The sequence below is a fragment of the Malaya genurostris genome, chromosome 3, assembly GCF_030247185.1.
Source record: "Malaya genurostris strain Urasoe2022 chromosome 3, Malgen_1.1, whole genome shotgun sequence".
NCBI lineage: Eukaryota > Metazoa > Arthropoda > Insecta > Diptera > Culicidae > Malaya > Malaya genurostris.
The window spans coordinates 22055298-22078384 of NC_080572.1; the positions used below are offsets into that span (position 1 = coordinate 22055298).

General features: G+C 36.5%; 2 protein-coding genes across 2 annotated transcripts; both read right to left on the reverse strand.

The window, feature by feature from the left end:
* Nucleotides 1-1430: 1430 nt before the first annotated feature.
* Nucleotides 1431-3093, reverse strand: LOC131438768 (uncharacterized). Its single transcript, XM_058609023.1, has 2 exons — nucleotides 2395-3093; nucleotides 1431-2277 (listed from the first exon to the last, which is right to left on the reverse strand). The coding sequence occupies exons 1-2, from the start codon at nucleotides 2609-2611 to the stop codon at nucleotides 1547-1549; spliced, it is 948 nt and encodes a 315-aa protein (XP_058465006.1). The 5' UTR covers nucleotides 2612-3093; the 3' UTR covers nucleotides 1431-1546.
* An 11188-nt stretch (nucleotides 3094-14281) lies between these two features.
* LOC131438800 (uncharacterized) lies at nucleotides 14282-15810 on the reverse strand. The gene is made up of 2 exons (XM_058609085.1): nucleotides 15263-15810; nucleotides 14282-15028 (listed from the first exon to the last, which is right to left on the reverse strand). Exons 1-2 carry the CDS (start codon nucleotides 15540-15542, stop codon nucleotides 14322-14324), a joined length of 987 nt encoding a protein of 328 aa, XP_058465068.1. The 5' UTR covers nucleotides 15543-15810; the 3' UTR covers nucleotides 14282-14321.
* Nucleotides 15811-23087: the final 7277 nt, after the last annotated feature.

Here is a 23087-nt window from a genome sequence, read left to right on the forward strand (position 1 = left end):
GTGGGAAATTGCCAGTGTAGAATAAACCTGTTTCGAGTTCCTGACGGAAGCTGACGTACAAGAGGCTATTACAAAGGACGAAACTCTTTAGAAAACAGTGATAGCAATCGGAACAGCAATTTGGCCGAAAACACTTCGTATGTACGAATCGGTTACCGAACACTTAACTGTCCTGTATGGCGTCGTGATTAAAAGAGGCTGTGCGGTTATACCCGAATCCCTTCAGAAAAAGGCCTTGAATGTTGCTTACAGCGGTCATCCAATGTCTGCTAAAATGAAGAGCGTACAGCGCGAAAGAGTTTTGTGGTTCGGCATTACAGCGGACGCCCATGAGATGATCTCTCAAACCTAAAACAGCTTGGGAAACCATTGCAATAGACTTCAATGATCCATACGCGAGACTAAATTGCATTTCAATCTTAGTAGTGGTAAAATAGAGATCTCGTTATCTCATAGTCCGTCCAGTCAGGTGTACGAGTTTCGTGAGTACAAAAAGGGCCTTGGGATATATTTTTGAACGTGATGGATATCCTCAAAATATCAAAACGGACAACGGTCTTCCTATAAAATGACTATATAATGTTCTGTAGTGAGTGAGGAATACTCCACTCTCTACACAACAAAAAGGTCTTGTTGAGGTGTACATGAAACGGATTGATAACACCATGGCCAGTGCCCTCTCCTGCGGAGCCAGCTACGAAAAAGAGATTCGAACCGCGGTAGACACCCTCAATGCTCCGGCCCATACTATAACAAAAATACAAGCTGAAGAAATTATGATGGGTCGCAAAATACAGTGTTGTTTTTCGTTGTTGGTCGCCGGATACTCAATCATTGTGGATACTAGGGATCGCCAGACAAAACTGCGTCCTAAAAAGTATGAAGACGATCATCGAGGAGCAAGAAAATGCCGTATCATACTTGGAGATGTCGTAATTGTGGAACGAAATACATACGAAAGATGATACGCGGTTCGATTATAAAAAAAATTTGTAAGCGCGACGGTAACGATCGTCACGAGTCATAATATATGTTGTTTGTGGCTTATTGAATAAACTGCACAAAATACACCTTGTCTTTGACTTTTTTTTATTGGAGAAGAGGTAAGATGTGGGATAGCGATACGACAACAAATGATCAATGCACCTTCTATAAGTCTGAAGTGTTTTATACTTGACAGCTATATCAGCGTCAGCATGTGTATCCACCGATATTTGGCGCAACAATCTTTGACCGCAAACGAGAGCAAGTAGAGATTCTCCACGTTTCATAGACAAACACCACATACGTCAAGCATAAATTCAATTTTTCTAAGAGTGTAGACAAAAGACGTAAATACAAATTAATCATAGGACACAATCACCAAAAATAGAGGACAATTCTTTCAAATAGATTCCAAAACGTATACATTTGTAAAAATAATCGTTTTTTTAATAATTCAATTTTAAGATATTCAGCACTTTCTCGGAGATCAAAGAATACATTTGGCTTCGATTCGTACAGCAAAACGTACGTCTTAGACTAAAACAATAATAGATCCTTAAAATTAATCTACGTCGTTAGCAATTGGTTGTTTCATCAACTCATTAAACAAAACTTGCTGTATTTGCAGTCGAACTTTGAGTTTGATCGGTAACGGTAGCTGTTTCAAGTAGGGGTGAATACTCATCAGAAAGTGATAATCGTCGTCTTGAGGAATTCCGAACGGCTTTAAGTGACTTTTCAATGGAGATCCGTAAAAATCCTGAGATTCTTGAGATCGCCTCTTGCGATGTAGATTGATCGGTTCATTGGAGTTTGTCGACGGTGAAATAATCTTCGAAGTGATGGTGATTTCTGGAAGTGGATTAACTTTGGCAACATCTGTCGTGTACGAATGTTCTGGTTCTTGGAAATGACTAAAAGAAAATTCAGCTTCGTCAGCTGTTTCATGAGCGTCATCAGAGTCGTCGCGTTCCTGCTTGATTTTCATCAATTCTCGCAAATCTTGATCACTGTTTGCATAGGAATGTTCGCTAACTCGTTCACCACCGGCCATGGGTGGATTGTCTTCGGTTGCATTCTGAACGAACTGAATTATATGATTCAATTCGTCTTGACTATCATTTTCTAGCTTCTGATCCAGAGTTTGCAGAACCTGTTCCTTAAGAAAGGAAAGCTTTTTGTAGTGAACCCATTTAGAAATGTAACGATTTTCCGGTGTGGAATAGTATTCTTTCTTCAGTTCCACCCGGAAGTTATCACGAAGGCCTTTCCATTTCATCATCAGAAATTTTTCTGAAATATCGTAAAAAAACTTGATTAGCTCGTAAAACAAAAACCAAAAAAAAATACTCAAGCAAATATACAATGTTAGAAGCAAAACCATGAAAAATAAACCAACATAACACTCACTTGGCGTTTTCAATATGGCTTCCAGATGGTCCCATGTATCAGAATATTCCTGCTTGTTGTGCTTATCGACTCGATTGTAAATGATGGGATAACGCTTAATAAGAGAGATGAAATCGTCGATCCGAAAACTGCCTACTGGACCTGGATTCAACCGAGGCATCCTAGTCCACAGTTTCTCGTAGATTTCGCCCCGAGTTTCTGCACTTAACGATTCCATTATACCAGGTTGAGTCGCGTCTAGACGCGTAATAGCCACCGAGTGAACCGAACTAAAAATGCTAAAATTAGATCCTGCATCGCATCTTGCCTGTGCAGATATTTGCGACCCGGCTGCTTAGTACTATTTCGCCAAACACACACACAATAGCAGACCCACACACAAATGCAAGGCCGATGCGGGTATGCCTTCGGTGTTACAGTTCTTATACCCTTGGGGACTTTGGTAGTCTATTCACACAGAAGAAAACATCCTCTATGTATAGGTAAATCGACGCGTATAAGCTCGGTTCGATAAGTATGACAAATATATTTTTCCTCCTGCAGCGAGATGGCTCCGTTCACACGAATAGAGTGCTTATTCTTTGTTTAGAATATCACTCGAAAAAATTTCAACACACAGGCGGTCCGACCACCTATGTTTCATTAGTATATGTGTGAGCCACTCGTTAATTCAGCATATAAATTGCACAGAACCTAAACGAATAAGTTTTTAAGTTAGCGTCTACGCTATCGCTTCAAGCTTCAGCCAGTTTGCGTTGACGAGGCATGAAACAAAAAATGCACACGCAAATGAAATTGCTACAAGGGATCCGATATGGTGAATAACCAACACCATTGAACACACTGAGGTGGATTCTGCGCGTCGCTACCACGTGCTCTTTTCGCAGTAAGTACCGGTTGATTTTAGGGATGCCTGTTTCGAAATTCCGCAAAGCGATTCAAAGGCACATTAAATTCATGTATGCCATATAGTTTCTAATCATTCAGGGAATGTAGAGCAGTTAGAGTTTGAAAGGAAAGTTTGACCACAAAGAAAGTTGTGCATTAAAGTTGTATTATGTATAAATATTATGAAAAGAAAGTAAGTGAGCGTTTCCTATCCAAGTAACAATTCATGTATTATTTATCTATTTAGTCCTTAGTCCAATCGTGAAGAATATGTAAGATATTCTTGCTGTGGAATCATCTTTAGTAAACTGCGTGACACTCACATACTCAAGAAAAATATTATCAAAATGACAGTTTATTCGTCACCGAATTTATTGCACACGAATAAATTTAATCTTGATCGTAAAGCTGGTTTTGAAACTTGCTTGAATTAGGAATCATGCTGAAATAGATTTAACGAAGGTTTATTCTAATTCTTCAATTGGCTTCATAAACCTTTAAAAGCATGGTTAACCTGACTGGAATACGACCTTAGAGGGGTTTAAAGCTATAATGCTTTATGATGTAACACGTAGTATTTATAAAAATTAAAAATGTTACTTGGGTATGGACGAATAAAAAAATGAAAACACTAGTTCAAATGAAAGAGTTACAAATCACTAGTTCTAATTTTGTATCAATAGTTTTCACTTTTTTTAATCACTTCTGCGGTGCGGCTTTAAAGAGATGTGTAGATAAGTTACTATAAACATTCTGACACACAATCAAATATTATGAAGTAATTTTTATAGTTCTTTATAATACAATAATGGTGGTTCTGAAAAGAACCTTTTATGAAGGCATTCGTGTTGGAGAGTTGAATTTGATTTCCGATGTGTGTCGCTGACTTCCGTCATCTATTTCCAAGCTGACCTGTTGTCCGTGGTTAAGATACTGATATGGTTGGCGTAGATAAAGCGTTCACAACCGATTATGTTCTTCCAATTAGAACATATTAATTCGCTGGGATGATCAATGATACAATAGGCCTACGATATGAACAGTATGAAATATTCTTATGACTCTCTACATTGATTTTTATAACAAATACGAGATCAATACATGTGCCTTCAAGCGTAGTAGCTTGTGAAGAAGCAGATTTCATATCCAACTTCATATACTTGCTCATGTGGGGAATTTGGAAATGGAGTATACTTGATTTCTTAATCCGCATAGAAACATGAAATATATTCAGAAAAACACTTTTTAAACAAATGTGGATTTTTACCGGTGTTAGGAATTCATTCATTTCCCATCATTTAAATTTGTATTTTGCAGGAGCAATAAAATACAGATTTATCTATATATGTGGCTTCCCTGCTTCGCACAGCATATTTCGAAACGACACCCACACTAGTGTAAAGATGTGTTCTACATCAATACTTTCATTTTCCCATTGCGTCAGAACGATGCCGTCGTAACTGAACGTGTTAGTGACGGCGCCATCTGTTTTCAACTTCCATTATGACGAATCTGATGCTTTTGCCAAGAAATAGGGAAAATTCAATTAATTCCTAATGATTATCTGTGGGACTAAAAAAATGCCTTGAATTGTCACGACCAACAGGATCTGCTTTTAAACAGAACTGAGATGGCTCTTGGCGTATACACTCAGTAAGCTTGTCCGAAATTTGATTCGAAATTCATTTTGATTTCCAATTAGATTCCAAAGAAGATTTCACCCATTTCGAGAGGAACTCACAATCAATTCTGATTCAAATTCCGGACAATTTAACTGAGCAGCGCTCCAGTGACGACTGACAGCTTCCACTGGTAAGGTTTCGGTGTGGTTTTGCTGTGTGTCCGGCTGCGACTACGACTTACTTCGACAACCGTTGCTCAGAAAATAATGGGAAAAAGTGAAATGTTCATTTATTGTACTGATGCAGTTGTACAGCAGCAGATATTTTGTTCTTTTTCTCAGAACGCGTTTATTTGTTAAAATATTTCATCTGACAATTAAATATCTTAATGAATAACACGAAGTATTAACGATCAACTTATAAAAAGGATAAGCTTGATAATTACAGTAAGACCTTGTGTGTCGGCTCACCAAATTCAAAGAGATGCTTAACGTCACTGAGAAGCACGGAAGTCAAGGAGAAATAAAATTTTTGGGTAATCAATATCGCCATTGATTACTTTAGCCACAAGTAACGCTTGCTGCATCTTTATTCGTCGCTCTGACGATTCCAGGCCAATCAGACGACAGCGGTCAGGATACGGTGGTAAATCCAGTTGGTTTTGCCATGGGAGGTGTCGCAAAGCGAGATGATACGGGCTCCAAACCAAACACGCATTTTCGAGTAATGGACGCACCAAAGAACAGTATAGCGCTATTAGACAGTGGATCGATGTTGGTTAAAGGTAAGCTTAGCATCCAGCAAAACGCAGAGGTCATTGACAACTCTGCCAAGCGATCCATCGATTTGATAGCCGAATATCATGGCGTTGGTTTTGCGATGGAATGTTATAACATTTCACGGTATTGATAATCAGTGCGGTAAACTTTCAGTTTCATTTGAAAAATATCAGATGAAAATGAAATGTATGGCCACTTTCGAATGAATAGAATTACAAATGGAGTAAAGTGTTAAAAATGTCTGTACTTGATATTTCTTTGGTTTGTCTTTCATCTATTATCTTCATTCAAGCGAAGCGGTTGAGTTTCGATTATACTGCTCGTGAGTTAACGACTGCAGGTAGTTAAAACTGCTGGTGCTAATAACCAAGGCAATATTCGGGGCGTTTCCCGACTGGAAAGCTAGCAACGAAAGCTTTTCCGTTTATACGTTCAGAGGTGTAGAGACACAGAGGTGCGAGCGCATAGAACTGACGAGTCACAGAGGTACCATCGCATAAAGGTGCGAAGACGAAGGGATACAAAGGCACAGAGGTGCTAAAGCAACCCAGTGCTACCAGGTACCAGAATTTGTACGCTGCGTAGGACCGGAAGAGACGACATATATCGGTAGGTGCTACACTGCAAGCATAACATTTGATCGCCACCAAGAGCAATAGCATTGTACCTGGGGCCAGGTACAGGCAGCACACCAAGTTCAGTGGTGATCACAACGACGGCAAAGCAACGGAGATAGCAGAAAACGATACCAAAAGACTGCCAATGATTTAATTTAATTTAAATGTTTTATTTCTCTTATAATTATCCCAAAAATATTTACAAGTAAGATCAGGTATATTTACTCTGAGAAAATAGTTTACACGGACGGATCACGAATTGAAGAGGCTACTGGGTTTAGTATATTCAAAAATAATGTTTCGGCTGCATTTAGGCTTCATGAACCTGCATCTGTTTATATAGCAGAGTTAGCAGCAGTTCATTACAGTTTGAGTGTAATCTTCACATTATCTCCAAATCATTATTTTCTCTTCACAGATAGTCTGAGCGCAATTGAAGCCATTCGCTCAAACGCTGCTGGCAAAAATGACTCATTTTTCTTGGGCAAAATTAAACAGTGCCTGAACGTCATATTGAATAATAATTATCAAATAACAAAAGTTTAGGTTCCGGCTCATTGCTCCATTCCAGACAATGAAAGAGCCGATATTTTAGCCAAACGTGGTGCTATTGAGGGTGAAATTTATGAGAGACCGATTGCTTTCAACGAATTCTATAGCGTGTCTCGCCAAAAAACACTTGCCAGCTGGTAAGCTTCTTGGGATAGAGATGATCTGGGTCGATGGATGCACTCAATTGTTCCAAAAATATCGACAAAGGCATGGTTCAGGGGACTAGATGTGACTCATGTAAAGAGACTACACGTTAGATGCACATCTCCTTCAAATTGGGCTTTCCTAGACTAATCATTGTGCTTGTGGCGAAGGTTACCGCGATATTGATCATATCGTTTGGACATGCGTGGAGTATCGTGATATCAGGTCTCAACTAATAAATTCCTTGCGTACCCAAGGTAGACTATTGAATGTCTCAGTTCGCGACATTCTTGCTTGTTGTGACCTTCCTTACATGAAACTTTTTTATCATTTTATTAAGTCCATTTCAGTTAAAATTTAAATTTTATTTTATATTAGACTGTTTTCTCTTCCATGAGTTCAACCAATAGCCAACTATATGATATTGAATAAAAGTGATGAACTGATAAAAAAAACCTGAAATAGTTATAAGATCATGTACAAAATAAATGTATTTATTTATTGTAATTTATAATAGCAAATTGCTTGATAAAAATAGTGTTTAGAATAAATAATGAATACCAGAGCTAATAAAAGTCATTTTCATTGACTGAAAAATAAACGAAAATTACAAGAAATTATTGTCACTCTCAGTTTCGCTTGCAAACTATGAGAACGAAATCCATGTCCAGTCAATGACATAAACGGGACAGTAGTTTCAAAATTGTGTTTTTTCTTTCATTTGCCCTTTCAGTAATTACTTCGATTTGCCATATTTTAGTCACTTTTTATAGCCAAGCGTCACATATTTTCAATACACCGATGCAAGAATGAAAATTTCAATTCTGCTGTTGCTACCTGAAGACGTTAGTTTGGTTTCGTCTTGTCATAGAGGGAAGAGTGACGTTGGCAATTATGCTCTCTCATTTTTTCGATGAGAAACTAAAATGCTTCGTCTCTCTTCGTTTGTTCTGGTGTCGGTCATTTGCGAATGAGACAGTAAAACATTGAAAATGAGACTGCTGAAATGGTTTCTTTCATTGAGAATGTGTGACAATTTTAAGCTCTGTGAATACCAACATACTAATATTATATTCGAAATGTATTAGGTTTAAAGTACTATGTATTGTGGATGCCACGGCGAGGAAAAACTTATGTATATTGCCTATAAAATAAACGTATTTAAGGAAAAAAATCTATTATCTTGAACCAATTCGAATGTTTACATGAACTTCATTTGAAGACCACTCTCACACTATTGAAAGAGATATTTTGTTACTTCAAGAGATAAACCGACGGTGGTTTAACTGAGTTTCGTTTTGAAGAGAATCGAATGAAGAACTGAATGCTATCCGTTCGATACGTCAGCGAACGTTGTGTGTAAGACTGTGAAGTTTACTGCATTAGAGAGATCGTCAGTGTGTTTCACATTCGGTTTCAGTTGAATTGAATGAAGTTTTACAGCACTGCTAATAATTTGAAAATTACTTCTACACCAGCCAACGAAAATATGTAAAAGTCTATATTGTTGCAGTATACGTTCGTCATGTTGTTGTAGTATACGTTCAAGTTGAAAAATTTCGAATCTATTGTTAGTTAAATTATATAAATCCTTTTACATATCACTAAGCCTTCAAAACACGAGAAAGGCAAACACGCGTCATGAATTTTGTTTTTGATACTCGTTGATATCAAACATTTAAAAAAACTTTTGAATGATTTGAGATTATGTCATGCAACTGAAAATTTTACCATAAAATTATGATACCATAATGAATTATGTTGAAGCCACCATCAGTTGAAGGCATTACCAGTGTATACGGGTAGACTTACAGTAGATCCGAATTTGATTATCAGATAGCTTTCATATAACTGCTTTTAAGAAGGCCAAAATGGATTTTCAGGACCCGGCGCCTTCCAGCAAGAGCATCCGGCCATATAATAAAGAATTTCGCTATACCACCTTAAACCCGCCTGATATTTGTTTGTTAGAAGGGTGCGTCTTACTCATTTCAGACCTTCAGGGAGAAACACAAAGCTTCCCCCCACGTGACTCAGGTTGGCGATCCACTCCATCATCCAGTCATTAGAACATAGTAGATTTTCATTGATTTCGCTATAATGAAACTAATTTCGATCACCACACGCCAAGCAAATCATGTGACGATTATTCTTGCAAACAAAATTAACACAAAGAGCACATTTTATGTCATTTTATCTAAAATATTCGCAAATACAACGTTTGGCCACCGATTTGTTTTGCGCTTGACACTGAAGTAGCCTTATCTTCTGGTCGATCGTATCCACTCCACCTATTATAATTAAAGACAATGAATGACAAGGATATAGTTGGTCAAAACTTAACAAAAACAAACCTTTTGTAGCATTGTAATAAAACACGATTTTAGGCTTCTTTTTTTCTACAGCGTTATCAACATCAGGTGCATTGTGCATCGTACACAGCAATACGGTTCCTTTATTTTTATGACTGATGTACGAGACTAATGTCGTTGTTTTATTGCAAGGAAATGTAGAAGAGTATAGTTGTTTTTGTTTTTAAACAAGTAATTTGGCAGGAATAAATGTTTTATTCTTTCGAACTGTGCCGACCAATGTCATTATTTTTTGCAACATTTGTTCTCCGAGCTCTAAAGTCTGTCCCTGCAATCCATCAACCAAATCTTCTGGTTCCGGAATTACAGGGTGATTGATGTAAAAATTTCTATCTCAAATTACATCTCCACTTTTCCCAGAGATGGCGCGACCGATTTCAACGAAATTAGATTCAACGAAACAGGTCTCATGGTCTCATACAAAACCTCCAAGTTTCATCTAATCGACCTGAGTGCTATTGCACTCTGTAGGATATTCTAGTTTATGGACAAACAGTTTGTTTTCCAAGAATCAAAGAACATTATTTTAAATCATGCCTTACATTTATATATGAGAATATGAGGCATATGAGAAAGGCATCATTACACCACTAGGTGGATTAAATCAGGTTTTCATGATTTGCGTCATATGTGAATTGTGTTGCATGGAAATTTCATGTTTCTTGGCTCAATTCTGGATGGATGGATGGATTCATGAAAGCTACAAAGATGGTAAAGTACCATTAAAATAAATAAATCAATTCTGGATTAAATTTATCTGTAGTATGTTCTATGAAACCACACTCAGCAAACAGCTCAGCGAGATTCATAAATCTCAGCGAGAGTCATAAATCTCAACGAGATCCTATTACAGAGATTTTGGGTACTACCGGGTTTCAAAGTTAATAATTAGAAACAAAGAAAAAAATGTACAAATCTCTACTCGGGATTTTTTTGTGTTGAATGAGTAACAATAACCAATATGTACATACTTACTCATATATACAAAACCGGGTCGTCAAATGGTGAGATAACTAAGTCCTCACAAGTCCCTATCTCATGCCTCCCCGAGCGTCTATGATGACATTTGGTCAATAGAACGGCGTCGACTGGGCGCTATCGCCTTCTGCGTTAGTAGCAGAATGAGAGGGTGCGAAATGGCTTGTAGGTTGAAGCCCATCCTAAAGTGCAGTGTTTATCATAGTATATTACAACATATAATTGTGTTGTTTATTACATCATGTATTATTATTATTATTTTTATTATTATTATTATTATTATTATTATTATTATAATTATTATTATTATTATTAGAAAAGCGTAACTTACACTGCGACATTACCTGTTATATTGTATCATAGCATATTATTTCATATATTATCGTCTTACACTATTTTATGTTATTAAATACTATGTTGTATGGTATTATATTGTAGGGTTTATTATGAGTAGTACTACGTACCTCTGCGCAAAATATAAATTTGTTTTCCTTATAAGTTATCATTTTTAAAGTAACTTTCAACTAAATATCAAGGTCGTCACAAGGTGAGCTTGGTCCTCACTGGTTCCTGTTTCATGCCTACCCGTGTGTCTGTGGTGACAAAAGGTCGATGGAATGCGTTGATGGCAGAATGAGAGGATGAGAAGTGACATATAAATTCAAGTAATATAATATCATAGCATATCGCAACATATCATTTTATTTATTCTATTATTTATTATATAATTCATTGTACTATATTATATTGTTTTTTGTTGTTATTTTCATTATTATATTGATTGTTATTATTAATTTGTCATCAATAATAATAACATATATTATTTTTATAGATGTGGATATTATTATTGTTATTAGAAGAAAAATATTCTACTTCCTGCAGTATTGCGAAGATAGAAGAGCATAACTGACTCTCTACATTGACTGTTATTTTATATCATGTTTTATAATATATTATATTATATTGTATGACATTGTATTATATTATTTTGTAATCTATTATATCATTTTATGTTATATTAATTTCATTACACTATGTTTCATTGTATTTATCAATATAAAACATTTTGCACGGGGGCATTAAGGGGAGGGAGCATCAGGGCATCGGACGAATTGATGACTGGACGAGGGATTGTGGATAGCCAGCCCAAGTCACTTGAAGGAAACTTGTTTCCTTCTGAAGGTTTGAAATGAGTCTGACGCGCCCTTCACAAACAAACCATCAGGCGGATTCAAGCATGTATAGCGATATGCTTCATCCATGCACTGGATATTATGGTTGGAAGAGCATCTTTTATTCCCGCGGAATACGAGTAAGTGACTCTACTTACGTATCCGCCCAACCCTTTTTGTTCGCTTTTCGGTAACAGCTATAGTAAGAAGGTGAATGGATGAGTCATATCGGGGCTACTGTAAGTCTACCCGCATCCACTGGCAAGTCCTTGAACTGATGGTGGCTTCACTTCACATCACATCACATCACATCACATCACTTACTCATATATACAAAACCGATTCTCACCAATGGTACCACTTGGCTCTTCTAATGTAAACAAAAACAATGAAGTATGAAAATAGTAAAAATTGAACATTAATTTACCCTGAATTGATAATGGGAACTTGTCGATTGGTTTGTGTTCCGACGTTAGTTGGTGATCCCAGTGTTTTAAGTGGTTTTGAGGCTAGAATTTTAACTGTATTTGTATGAAAACAGAACAATCCAATAAAATATGTATGAATTATCAGGAATTTGTTTTTCTTTTTTCAAATTTTGAATTTTAGAGACAACAGCCGGTATCACTACACGGTGAAAACCAAATGAAGTGATTGTGATCCTTATCACAGATTATTACTTCACGGTGGAAATCAAATGAGATGAATGTAGGTCCTTATGACGGAAGCCGCTACAGAGAAAAAAATTACTTAGATGAGCTTGTGGTTATCACAAACATCTCATCACCAAAATTTTGTAGGAAAAATGATTTTTTCACTACAGTAATTACTTCACTCTGCGTGATAATAGTAATGGGGAAAATCAAGTTAAGTGATATGTGATATGCCCAACAAATTCTAATAATAAATTTGGCTCTATTATTCGCCCTTATTCTGAATAACGACGTATTGGCAAAGATAAATAATAAAGACATGTATATTTAAAAAAATCTGGTCCGTTCCCGGTACCTTCTAAAATGACTCACCGCTTGGTGGAGCGCGTGATTGTTATCATTTCGACCAAAGTGTGCCATGAAATCTCAATATATACACGCAGAAAAAAAAATGTTAAAATAACCAAATTTGGGTTTCACCCAACGAATATTTTTGTAAAAATTGCTAATTGAAACTACAAAACATGATGGTTTATATTTCTCGGTGGATTAGTTTGTTTCAATAAACAGTTTGATAAAAATAACAAATATTTTACTTGCGCGTTCCTGTCAATCTCTTGACAAACAATTTCACAGTAAATTCAACTTAAAATATAGTTTTAAATGAAACGAACTCTAGTTAAAGTCAATCATTGTAACGCTTTAAATTCACAAAACCTTTTAGTTGAAATAAATTTTTTTGTAATTAGTTATTTCAACTAACGCTTTTGATTGTTGAAACCATACATTTTTGTTTGATTTCAAGAATAAAATAATTTCTTTCATACTAATTTAACGAAGTAATTTTTGATACTACTTTATCGAATTATTTACATACCCCACTATCAAGCCCTGATTTTTAAATTTTTATAGCATCCAACGATTCGGTGCTCCATCAGTCAAAATAGAGATCCTGCATGAAATATTTTTTGCAAAAAAATGTGTTATGTAATGTTATGCAATTTTCAAAATCTTTCCAATTATCGATACATACGCTTGAATTATTGAAAATCCCTTAGTTAATTAAAGAAGCAGATAAACGTTTTTTATAAAACTTGTAAAAAACTTTATCCGCGGAAGATAAAAAAAATACCCTGGATTATTCTCGTGGGAAAAATGCTCTTGTCTATTGGAAATAAAACTATTACGGTTCATTTGAACAGTAAAATTAGTTATATCAGTACTCAAATAAGATCATAGATAAATTGAACCTATTTTTTTCTTGAAATAAAGATACAGCAGGATTGAGTCAACACGGATATTTCGATAACGTCAATTCAACTTTGGTTGACATGTAATAAATAGTTCATTTATTTCAACAACAAAATTCATTGGGAGCAAATAAATTTTTCGTTTGGTTGAACCAAAGTTTAGATTCAAATCAAGCAGTGAACATTTTTTATATTTAAGGGAGAAATTGGTTCAAAACAATCATATTCTAGCTTGAAATGAACATAAATCATATTAAAAATTCTACTAACTGTTTTGTTATTTTAAACAAGTGAACATTTTTTATATTTAAGGGAGAAATTGGTTCAAAACAATCATATTCTAGCTTGAAATGAACATAAATCATATTAAAAATTCTACTAACTGTTTTGTTATTTTAAACATGCTCCATTTCTCTGCGTGTACAAATGAGCTAACGTATCGAAAGGGTTCTCACGGTTTGACATTTGCATTATGAATGCGACGATGGGAACTCAGCAGTGCAACCAATTTATCACCATTGGTGCCAGTTTCACGAAGGACCGTAGATGTGTGCCAAAAAAAGATCGTGACTGTCATGTCTGGAAATTCGTTTGTGGTATTGGTTCTTCGACCTTTGATTTTGCCAGCCTTATTAGGAATACGAATGAAATACGATCGAAAAAAGATACGTCGTTATTAAGAATAAAAGTGATTATTTTCTGTCTCCTAATGGGTAACCTAATTAAATTGTTGCATCTTAATAGTAAAACAATTAAGACTTTTCGGTTTTAATAAAATAAAAATATAAGAAGAAACTCAAAATTGGCGGCAAAATCATCTTTATCAAGTAATTCACTAAGTAACAAATTCAGTAAAGTAATTCAACAAAATAACAAATAATTTATATTCAGAATAATTATCTAATCCATTACCTCAGCAATTAACTGCTGAATCTTAATCCTAACAGAGAGATTTTTTTTACCCGACAGTTGCTTCAAGAAAGGATACAAACTCATAAGGAAATTATAATCAGCATCCGAATCGAGCGCCTTGTTTTCAATTTTAAACATTTCAACCGGCTCGGACTTAATGCGAGCACGAAGCTTGTTCTTAAACGTAACCTCTCCATATATTTCCGGAGGGACTTCGATCACCTCACAATTAAGAGTCGTCCCGATCTCCACATCCCCGTATGATTCGCCTTGCGATACATTTTTGAGCTCTTCAATCACAGCTTCCTCATCCTGATCACTCTCACCTACGATGTAACTATCTCTGGTTCCGGGATGCGACTCATATCGTGCACGTTTAGGGTAGATCGATAACGTTTCCACCAATTCCAACTCCTCGCTATCGACCGCTACCAAAGCAGAACTATCTTCTTCAGCAAGTGACTCGCGTTTATCGTGGTTATATGGCCAATGTTCCTCTTCTGCTGATTTGTTTTGCTCTGGAGAAAGTGAGCCGCCCTTGCAGTAGCTTTCTCTTGTCCTGAAGTGACCGATTAGAAAGGACATACGACCGAAAAGAGGCCAACTGGAGGTGATTAGTTCACCATCTTCGATGCGTTTCACCTCACGACGAAAACTGTCACGTAATGTTTTCCAGCGAACCTTTAGGGATGTCACTGAAAAAAAATTAACATCAGGAAAAATAATTGGACGTGCGAAAATTAAGCAGTGTATAGCTTGGGTATTTTTATGCATACTGTAATAAAATAATAAATAAATATTAAATAATGACACTCTAATTTATTTATCATGAAATGTCTTCCTGCCACAACATGTCGTACAAATAAGCAATCCGAAGAATGCCGAAAAATTGAATTTTTTTTTGCTTAGACGCCACATTTACAACTTACCGTCAGTGGCCTTGAACGTTTTGCGAATTTCTTCCCAGCCGCGATGCGCAACTTGAACGCGCTGCCGAAGATGTTTGCGATGCCAGAGTGCTGGTCGGGCTTTCACGCAATCGATGAGTCGAAGAGTATCTTCGGTTATATTAAGACCACGACCGGACGGATGGCCACCGGAGCCGATACTGGAAACTACATATCGACTATTAGAACCAGTTTCCGTAGTATTACTAGGTATACCCGGTATTGAAGTAACATTTGCCGCAGTCGCAATCGGCGGAGCCATACGCTCAACGAGCTTCACACAACACACACTACTGGTTTGCTCTTGCGCGAGGTGAGAGGTTATGCCTTCTGAGCAGGATTCTTCAAGTGAATAAAATGACACTTCGCACAAAACAATTATTCGTTGCTGCGCTTGCTTCGTTCGCGACTATCTACTGAATTGTTGATCTACGCGAGAATCTCAGTTTGCGATGAGGCGTAAACAATTTCAATCAACGAGAAAATGCTTGGACGTGCCGAACGGACAAAATCTTCTACGCCTCGATTCTCCTGTAGCGTCTAGAACTAAACCGGCATTCACGGCTCGCGCAATAAACAAGCCGAATGCGATACGAGACTGGGACACTCATACAAATACTACGACAAGGCAAAACCATCACAGGGCTCAGCGAAGCGTTAGTAGTTTTGGCGCGTAAAAAACAACTGTCGGAAAGCAACGTGTTCGCTCACTTATTTCGGTTGTCACAAAGCAACTTTTTGAGTGTAAGGTGGACGTGCCAGTGAGTGCCAACATGGATTCGGGTAAACGTATAAAATTAGGATTTCGGACTGTTCAGTTGTAATAGCAAAAAGCAAATCCGCCTCACGTAGACTGATTTATTTTAATTGGGTATACACCACCTATTTTATTTGCAACCACACAAAATTGTTTTGTTTTCATTGTGAATTATTTGATACATCATTTTCTTTTATAAATTATATCCAGAGATGGCTCTACACTGTCGAAATATTTTATTGGCTTCGGTTAGGAAATTGTCTCAGATGTCGATGAAAGTGGAGTTTTTTAATTTCATTATCATTTTATCTATGTAGGATTGTTATTTTCTTCAAACTTATTACATACGTATGGAAATCCTAATCTTATTCTAGGAATTGCTCCACTTCATGTGCAAATAGATTTTAAATAAAAAGAAATGTTATTACATTACCGGGTTGATACTAATGAATTTTATAAAATATTCTAATCCATTAGTGTTAATTTCATTATTCACATGTATTTCACAAATCTCCGAATAGGAAACCGCATCTCCAATTTATCTCAGATTTAACATTCATCTCATATATTAAAACAAATAGTCAGTGGCGTACCTAGGGGCGAAGGGAGCATTCGCCCCGGGCGCAAAATTTGAAGGGGGCGCCAAAGTCATCTTTGGGACCTTTTTTTTGTTCGTCGAAGATCTTTGCGGAATTCCGGATTTTTGTTTTTTGCTCACTAATCCAACAATGGGGACGGCAAAACTCTTATTTTGCCACAGGTGACAAATTTCCTCGGTACGCCACTGCCAATAGTAAGAGTGTGATCTACTATCTCTACTGGATGCATTGGCTTTGTCAAACTGTTTTGCCTTTCTTTATAGAAAGATACAGGCCCGTGCGCAGGGCGTGGGTGGGGATTCAAGATGGGTGGAGTGATGTTGAAAGAAAAGTGCGTAATCCAAAATATTGACACTGTAAAACAAATTCAGAGATCTAAGTATGAATTGTAAAGTTATTTGCACTTCTATATAATAAATTTATTCATGCAACTTAATGTTGGAAAATCTGTCATGGGGGGGAAGTTAAAACCTGTTCATAGGTTACCAGTAAGGTATTTCAATAAGGAGAAGATGTAGTAAGTGATTGGAGAAGTCTGAGGCCAAATGATTAGAGTTTTGCATCTTGGACATGGTTGAGGATACTTATACGCCTGAAAAGGTAGCAAATGCCTCTAACAAAGAAGTTCTACAGTCAGAAGTGAACAAAAGAAATAAAAGGCAACTCAGAGGTGGTCATTGTCAAGTCTATCACTGTTTGCCAATAAGAAGTTAACTCACCAATTAGCAAAACGACCGGCCAATAAACACGAACTGTCCAGAAAAGTCAACGAACTTGCCAGGAGTCAGGAAGATGAGGTGAACCAGGAATTTCTCAGCTGCAAAAAAAAAACATCCGAACTACTTGATAACTCAAAAACTAATGACAGCTTTTAGCTGTATTTATTCTTTATCATATTCAACACGTTATGATGTGTTACTTGATTTATGCTGATTTTACACTGAACCAAATAAATGTATCATAATAAAAGTGTTATACATTACAGCTCTTTCTTCTTTAGTTCATAATTTACAAATGAATTCAGTATTCGAACGAATTAATGCTTATAATTATAAAATAATCTATTTCGATTCGGCATTAGTCAATTTGAACTAATCAACATCTATCTTAATAAATAAGCAGATCGGTTTGTAGCCATGATGAGTTACTATAATAAATGTACTCAAGTTCAACCTTAGACAATCGCAATCGTTTTGAACGCCTCGGAACGGCCGTTGCCGACTCAGTAACTAGCGCTGCTTTTCAATTTCTGCTTCCTTTTGTTTCACTTCCCGGGAATCTCAAAAATGGCTCTTCATCGCTTCCTTCTTCGTTATTTCCATTTGGAAACTCGGTCGATATTGTAATGTTTGGTCTTGTAGCTGTGTTCTGATTGACTGTTCTAATTTGCCTTCGATGGGCCATGAAGGTTTCGTTTCCAATTGCCACCTGGAATATATTTTGAGAATACTTTTTAATAAAGGTCGCTTTCAACCATCGAACATGATTTTTTTTGTACCAAATATCATCTGCCGCCATCAGTTTATCCAGAGGACCGCTGTAATTAGTCATTGTTTCCTTTGGATTGTAAACATCATTGGAAGGGGATTGTCTTGGAAGCATGTTTTGCTTATAGCAGTTCTTTGGGTTGATAAGGTCAATTAAAGTTTTTGGCTTGAAAGAAAAAACGTTCTCTGACGGAAATTTACCGCTTTTTGTCAAAAAATTGTTTCTGTAATATAATAAAAATAGGTTAATCAGATCCTCTAAATCCATTCTATCGAATTCTGGTTCCAATAAGACCTTTTTAATACTTCCTTTACTGTTCTAACCAATCTTTATGCTTGCCCATTACTAGAAGAGTTATATGGTGGGCTATTAAGTACTTTTATACCTTGTTTTTCCAGAAATGATTTAAATGAATACGAATTGAATGGTAGACCGTTCTCTGAACTTAGGACATCTGGTAACCCAAAGCGAGCAAAGAAGGTTACTACTTTTTTCAAAACTTTGGCACAATCCGTGCCTCCTTTCATTAATTCAACCTCTACCCACTTTGAGTAACTGTCAACTATTATTAAAAAGGTATGATGTGCAAAATAGAAGAAATCTACATGTATTCTACTAAATGGCTTTGTAGTGGGTGTCCATTGAGACTTTACCTCGGGTTTATGCACTATGGCCATACTGTTGCAGACATCGCAACCAGAAACAAATTTTTCAATGCTGCTGTTACCCGCTTGTTAATAATTCCGGCAACCGTCAGAAGACTGGCTGCATTCCGGCTGCTGTCAAAATTATCCAGGCGAAATTGTGTCATTATCTCGCCGTACGTGTCTTGTTTATTTCTGTCTTCTTCATTTTTTCTTTTTTTTCGACTTCATTTGATATTCGTCAATCCCGCATGTACATACAAAAAACTCAATCATGAGACGAGGTAAATGAGATTTAAATGTGGATATGTTATATATGTTAATGTTAATAACCGCTAGCCAAAATTCTCTGCCGGAAACGGTTGTTGCATTGTTGCCAGACTTTTGCCGGAATTCTGGCAGAATTCCGGCAAAAATTGCTGGCAGACATAGCCAGCCGTCTGGGGGAAAATCTGCACGCCGCGTACAAGTGGGTAATACCGAACCAGTAAACTGTCGGTCTTGCCAGTTGTTTCATTCTGACTATTCCCGCATGATTGGCATGCAATATTTTCAAAATTTCACCTTGTAATATATGAGGTACTGTTACCCTGTCCTGGTGCAGCAAAAATCATTTACTAACTCAATTTCATGCTGATTTGCAAAGATATCAACAAAGTGTTTATCAAGTATTTTTTTGTCAACCATTTTTTATACAAGAAACATTCGTCATTTTTCGTCATTATAGCAATCGCTGCATAATCCAGTGGGAATTCGTTACTGAAATTTATGCTTCTAACAATTTCACTACTTGTTTATAATCTGTAAAATCGTACTTTTTTCCATAAATATATTTGTGGAATTTTTAAATGGTGCAAACAAGAGCTAACGCTTCCCATGAAGTAAAATAAATTGCTAGAATCCTATGACTTTTCGTGTACAAATTGTTTTACAACCAGACCAATTAGCGACAACATACTTGATCATATTCTATGCAAACTTGATGACACTAACCAGATTCGTAACGACACAATATATAATGAGTTAAGTGACCACTCTTTAATCTTCACGACCTTCAAATTATTTGTTGAGAGGGAACCATGCAATGACCTCAACGAAAAAAATTGTTAACAATCGTCATTTGAATCAAGAGTTCTTCAATTTCATTAATAGTATTAATGTCATAGACGACGTTGAAACTGTTTTACAAAATATAGTGCATGTGTGTAACTCCCTACTTGAAAAGCGAGAATAATTTCAAAAACAGTTAAAATGAAAGGCTCTCATTGTCCATGGATGAATTTGGTTACACTGGTAAAAATAAAACGTAATTATCTCCATCGTGTTAAAGCAAACCCACAGGACCAACACCTTAAACAAATGCTTTTACATATATCTAAAAAAGTCGATATCATGAAAAGGAATAGCAAGAAAGCATATTATGAAAACCTTTTTACAAAGACACCTCATTCAAAATTCTGGAAAAATCTTAAAAATAAAGAAATCTTCAAAATTAAACCCAAGGGGGAGACGCTTAGAACAATGTGCCAATCACATATTAACACAATGCGTTGGTGCATTTATCAATATTGGCACTTTCGTTTTCTCACAGTTGCACAGTTGCGGCACACAAAGGGCTCAGTTTTGACAAGTAGTTGTTTCATGGGGCACAGAGTGGCACACTTAGGCTCACAGTATGTCACGTGTTTTTTAGAGGCACAATATAGTTTGAGTTAAGCGACTCTCCCCTTTTATAAACCCAACTGTTTGTCCCACTGATAATGTTCGTCGTGCTAGTGACTCTATATTCCTACGTCCGTCATCTTCTAGCGAAGTCATTCCACTGATACAAAATTTGGACAATGGAAAGAGCAGTGGCCCCGACAACATCTCTGCAAGTGTGCTAAAAAGTAACTCTGTTATATTTTCTAGAATTCTCTCTCAATGTTTCAATGTAATTGTTCAGACTGGCTATTACCCTGACTGCCACAAAGTGGCTAAAGTTATTCCTGTTTACAAGTCTGGTGATCGTTATGATTGTAATAATTATCGTCCTATATCGACTCTGTCTGTCTTCAACAAAATCTTTGAAAACTATAGGTTAATAGACTCCTCGAATTTTTAAACAAACATAGTGTCCTTTATAAATTTCAGTATGGCTTTAGACAAGGTTCTAGCACACATACCGCTATCATAGAATTAGTAGACAATATAATAAGCGAGATTGACCAAAAAAACATGATTGGTGCCTTATTTTTAGATCTCAAAAAAGCCTTTTGGATCACAGTATTCTCTTGGACAAACTTCAGTGCTACGGCATCAGAGGCATCGCGAACTCTATTATCAGTAGCTACTTGACAAACAGAAAACAATTCGTGTACATCGAGGGCGACTGTAGCAATCTTACTGCCATAAACATTGGAGTGCCACAGGGTAGCAATATAGGACCACTATTATTTCTTTTGTATATTAATGATATAGGTAACCTGCAACTCACAGGGACTCCGCGGTTATTTGTCGACGACACAACTTTATTTTATCCTAACAATGACATCAATGCTATTATAAACTCAATGGAGAGCGATTTAAGTATTTTAGACCAATATTTTAGTGCAAATTTATTATCCTTAAATCTTATAAAAACTAAATATATGATTTTCCGGTCCATAAGGAAAATAATACCAATCCATCGTCATCCTAAATTGGGACATTATATTATTGAAAAAGTGGACCGTTTCAAATATTTGGGTGTTTTTTTTTTTGACCCCACGCTAACCTGGATTCACCATATTAAATCTATTAAAAAACATGTGGCATCCTACTGCGGTGTTTTGTGGAGGGTCAAGTCGTATGTTCCTAAGCGTGCACTTCTAAACTTTTATTTTGCTTACATCCATTCACAGCTCATTTATTTGGTATCAGTGTGGGGTCGCGCCGCTAGCTCTCATATAAAAAAATTCAAACTCTACAAAACAGGTGTTTAAAAATCATCTTCAATAAACCCCTACTGTTTTCAAGCTTATTGTTATACTCCGATAATACCCATAACATCTTACCTCTAGCATACTTATGTGATGTTCAAACATTACTGTTCGTTCATGATATCCTACACAACACCTCAACTCACTATAATTTACAGTTTCCAACTTTTACTCACTCTCGAACTACACGTCGTAGTAACAACCTGCTTCGCGTTCGAGCAGTAACAAACATTGGTCAAAGAAGGATTCGTTTGTTGGTTCAATAAAATATAACGCACTTCCACTTGACATTCAAAGAGCATCCAGCCGTGCCTTATTCGGGGCTAGACTGAAGTATCATTTTAAGCATAGACTGAACGAGATATTTAATTAATGTAGTTCCTTAATATATTCCTTGTTTTACAAACTGTCAACAGTAATTCATTCTTGCATATTTTTTTTAGTTAGCCTGTATCATTGTGGATCCTTTAAAAGGAAATCAATTCCACTGGGATTCCGCAATATTTATTAATAAAGTTTAATTGCACATCATGAAACATCTCAGCGTATTGTAACGTAAGACTTTCTTTTAGTAGTATTTTGTCAGTTTTTTTTTTTTGAGCTGAGATTAGTTTGCATCCACTACCAGGGTGCTTCACAAATTGAAACTCTTTGGTGTGGGGGAGTGTGGTGGGCATAAAAAAATGTAAAAAGAATAAAACGTAAAAAGTCTTACCGAGGATTCCAGAAAGCATCTACTATCGAAACCAATCTTCAACAACGTCTATTAGCGGCCCTTACACGAGCATTAAAAATTTCATTTTAAATGATGACTAACTAATGATGTAATTCAAATTTGTTTGAAATTTCGTCATTAGTGCACCATTACACGTTCATTAAAATGATATTATTTTTTATTAATGACATTTTTAATGACTCGTGTAAGGGCCGCTTTGACTCAGCCAATCTATTCTCGTCTTTCTTTCAAAGCGTGTTAAGTAATAACTCACCACCTTTGTCAGAATCATACTTGAATAGTCTACCGTTGTATAATGTGAATCTACCCGCTGCAGTTTTCACCCAAGACGAGGTGCATAATAATCTACGATTAGTTGATGGATCAAAGGGACCGGGCTCGAACGGCCTTCCGCCATCTTTTATAAAGCAATGCTCATCTGCTTTGGCCTTGCCGGCATCTCTTATTTTTAATCGTTCTCTCGCTGAAGGCTATTTTCCTGCGAAATGGAAAGAAGCTGTAATAGTACCAGTTCCCAAATCCGGAAACGTACATGACGTCACGAACTACAGAGGCATTTCTATCCTTAGTTGCCTCCCAAAAGTTTTCGAGCGTATGCTGTTGGATATTACTTACCCGTCAGT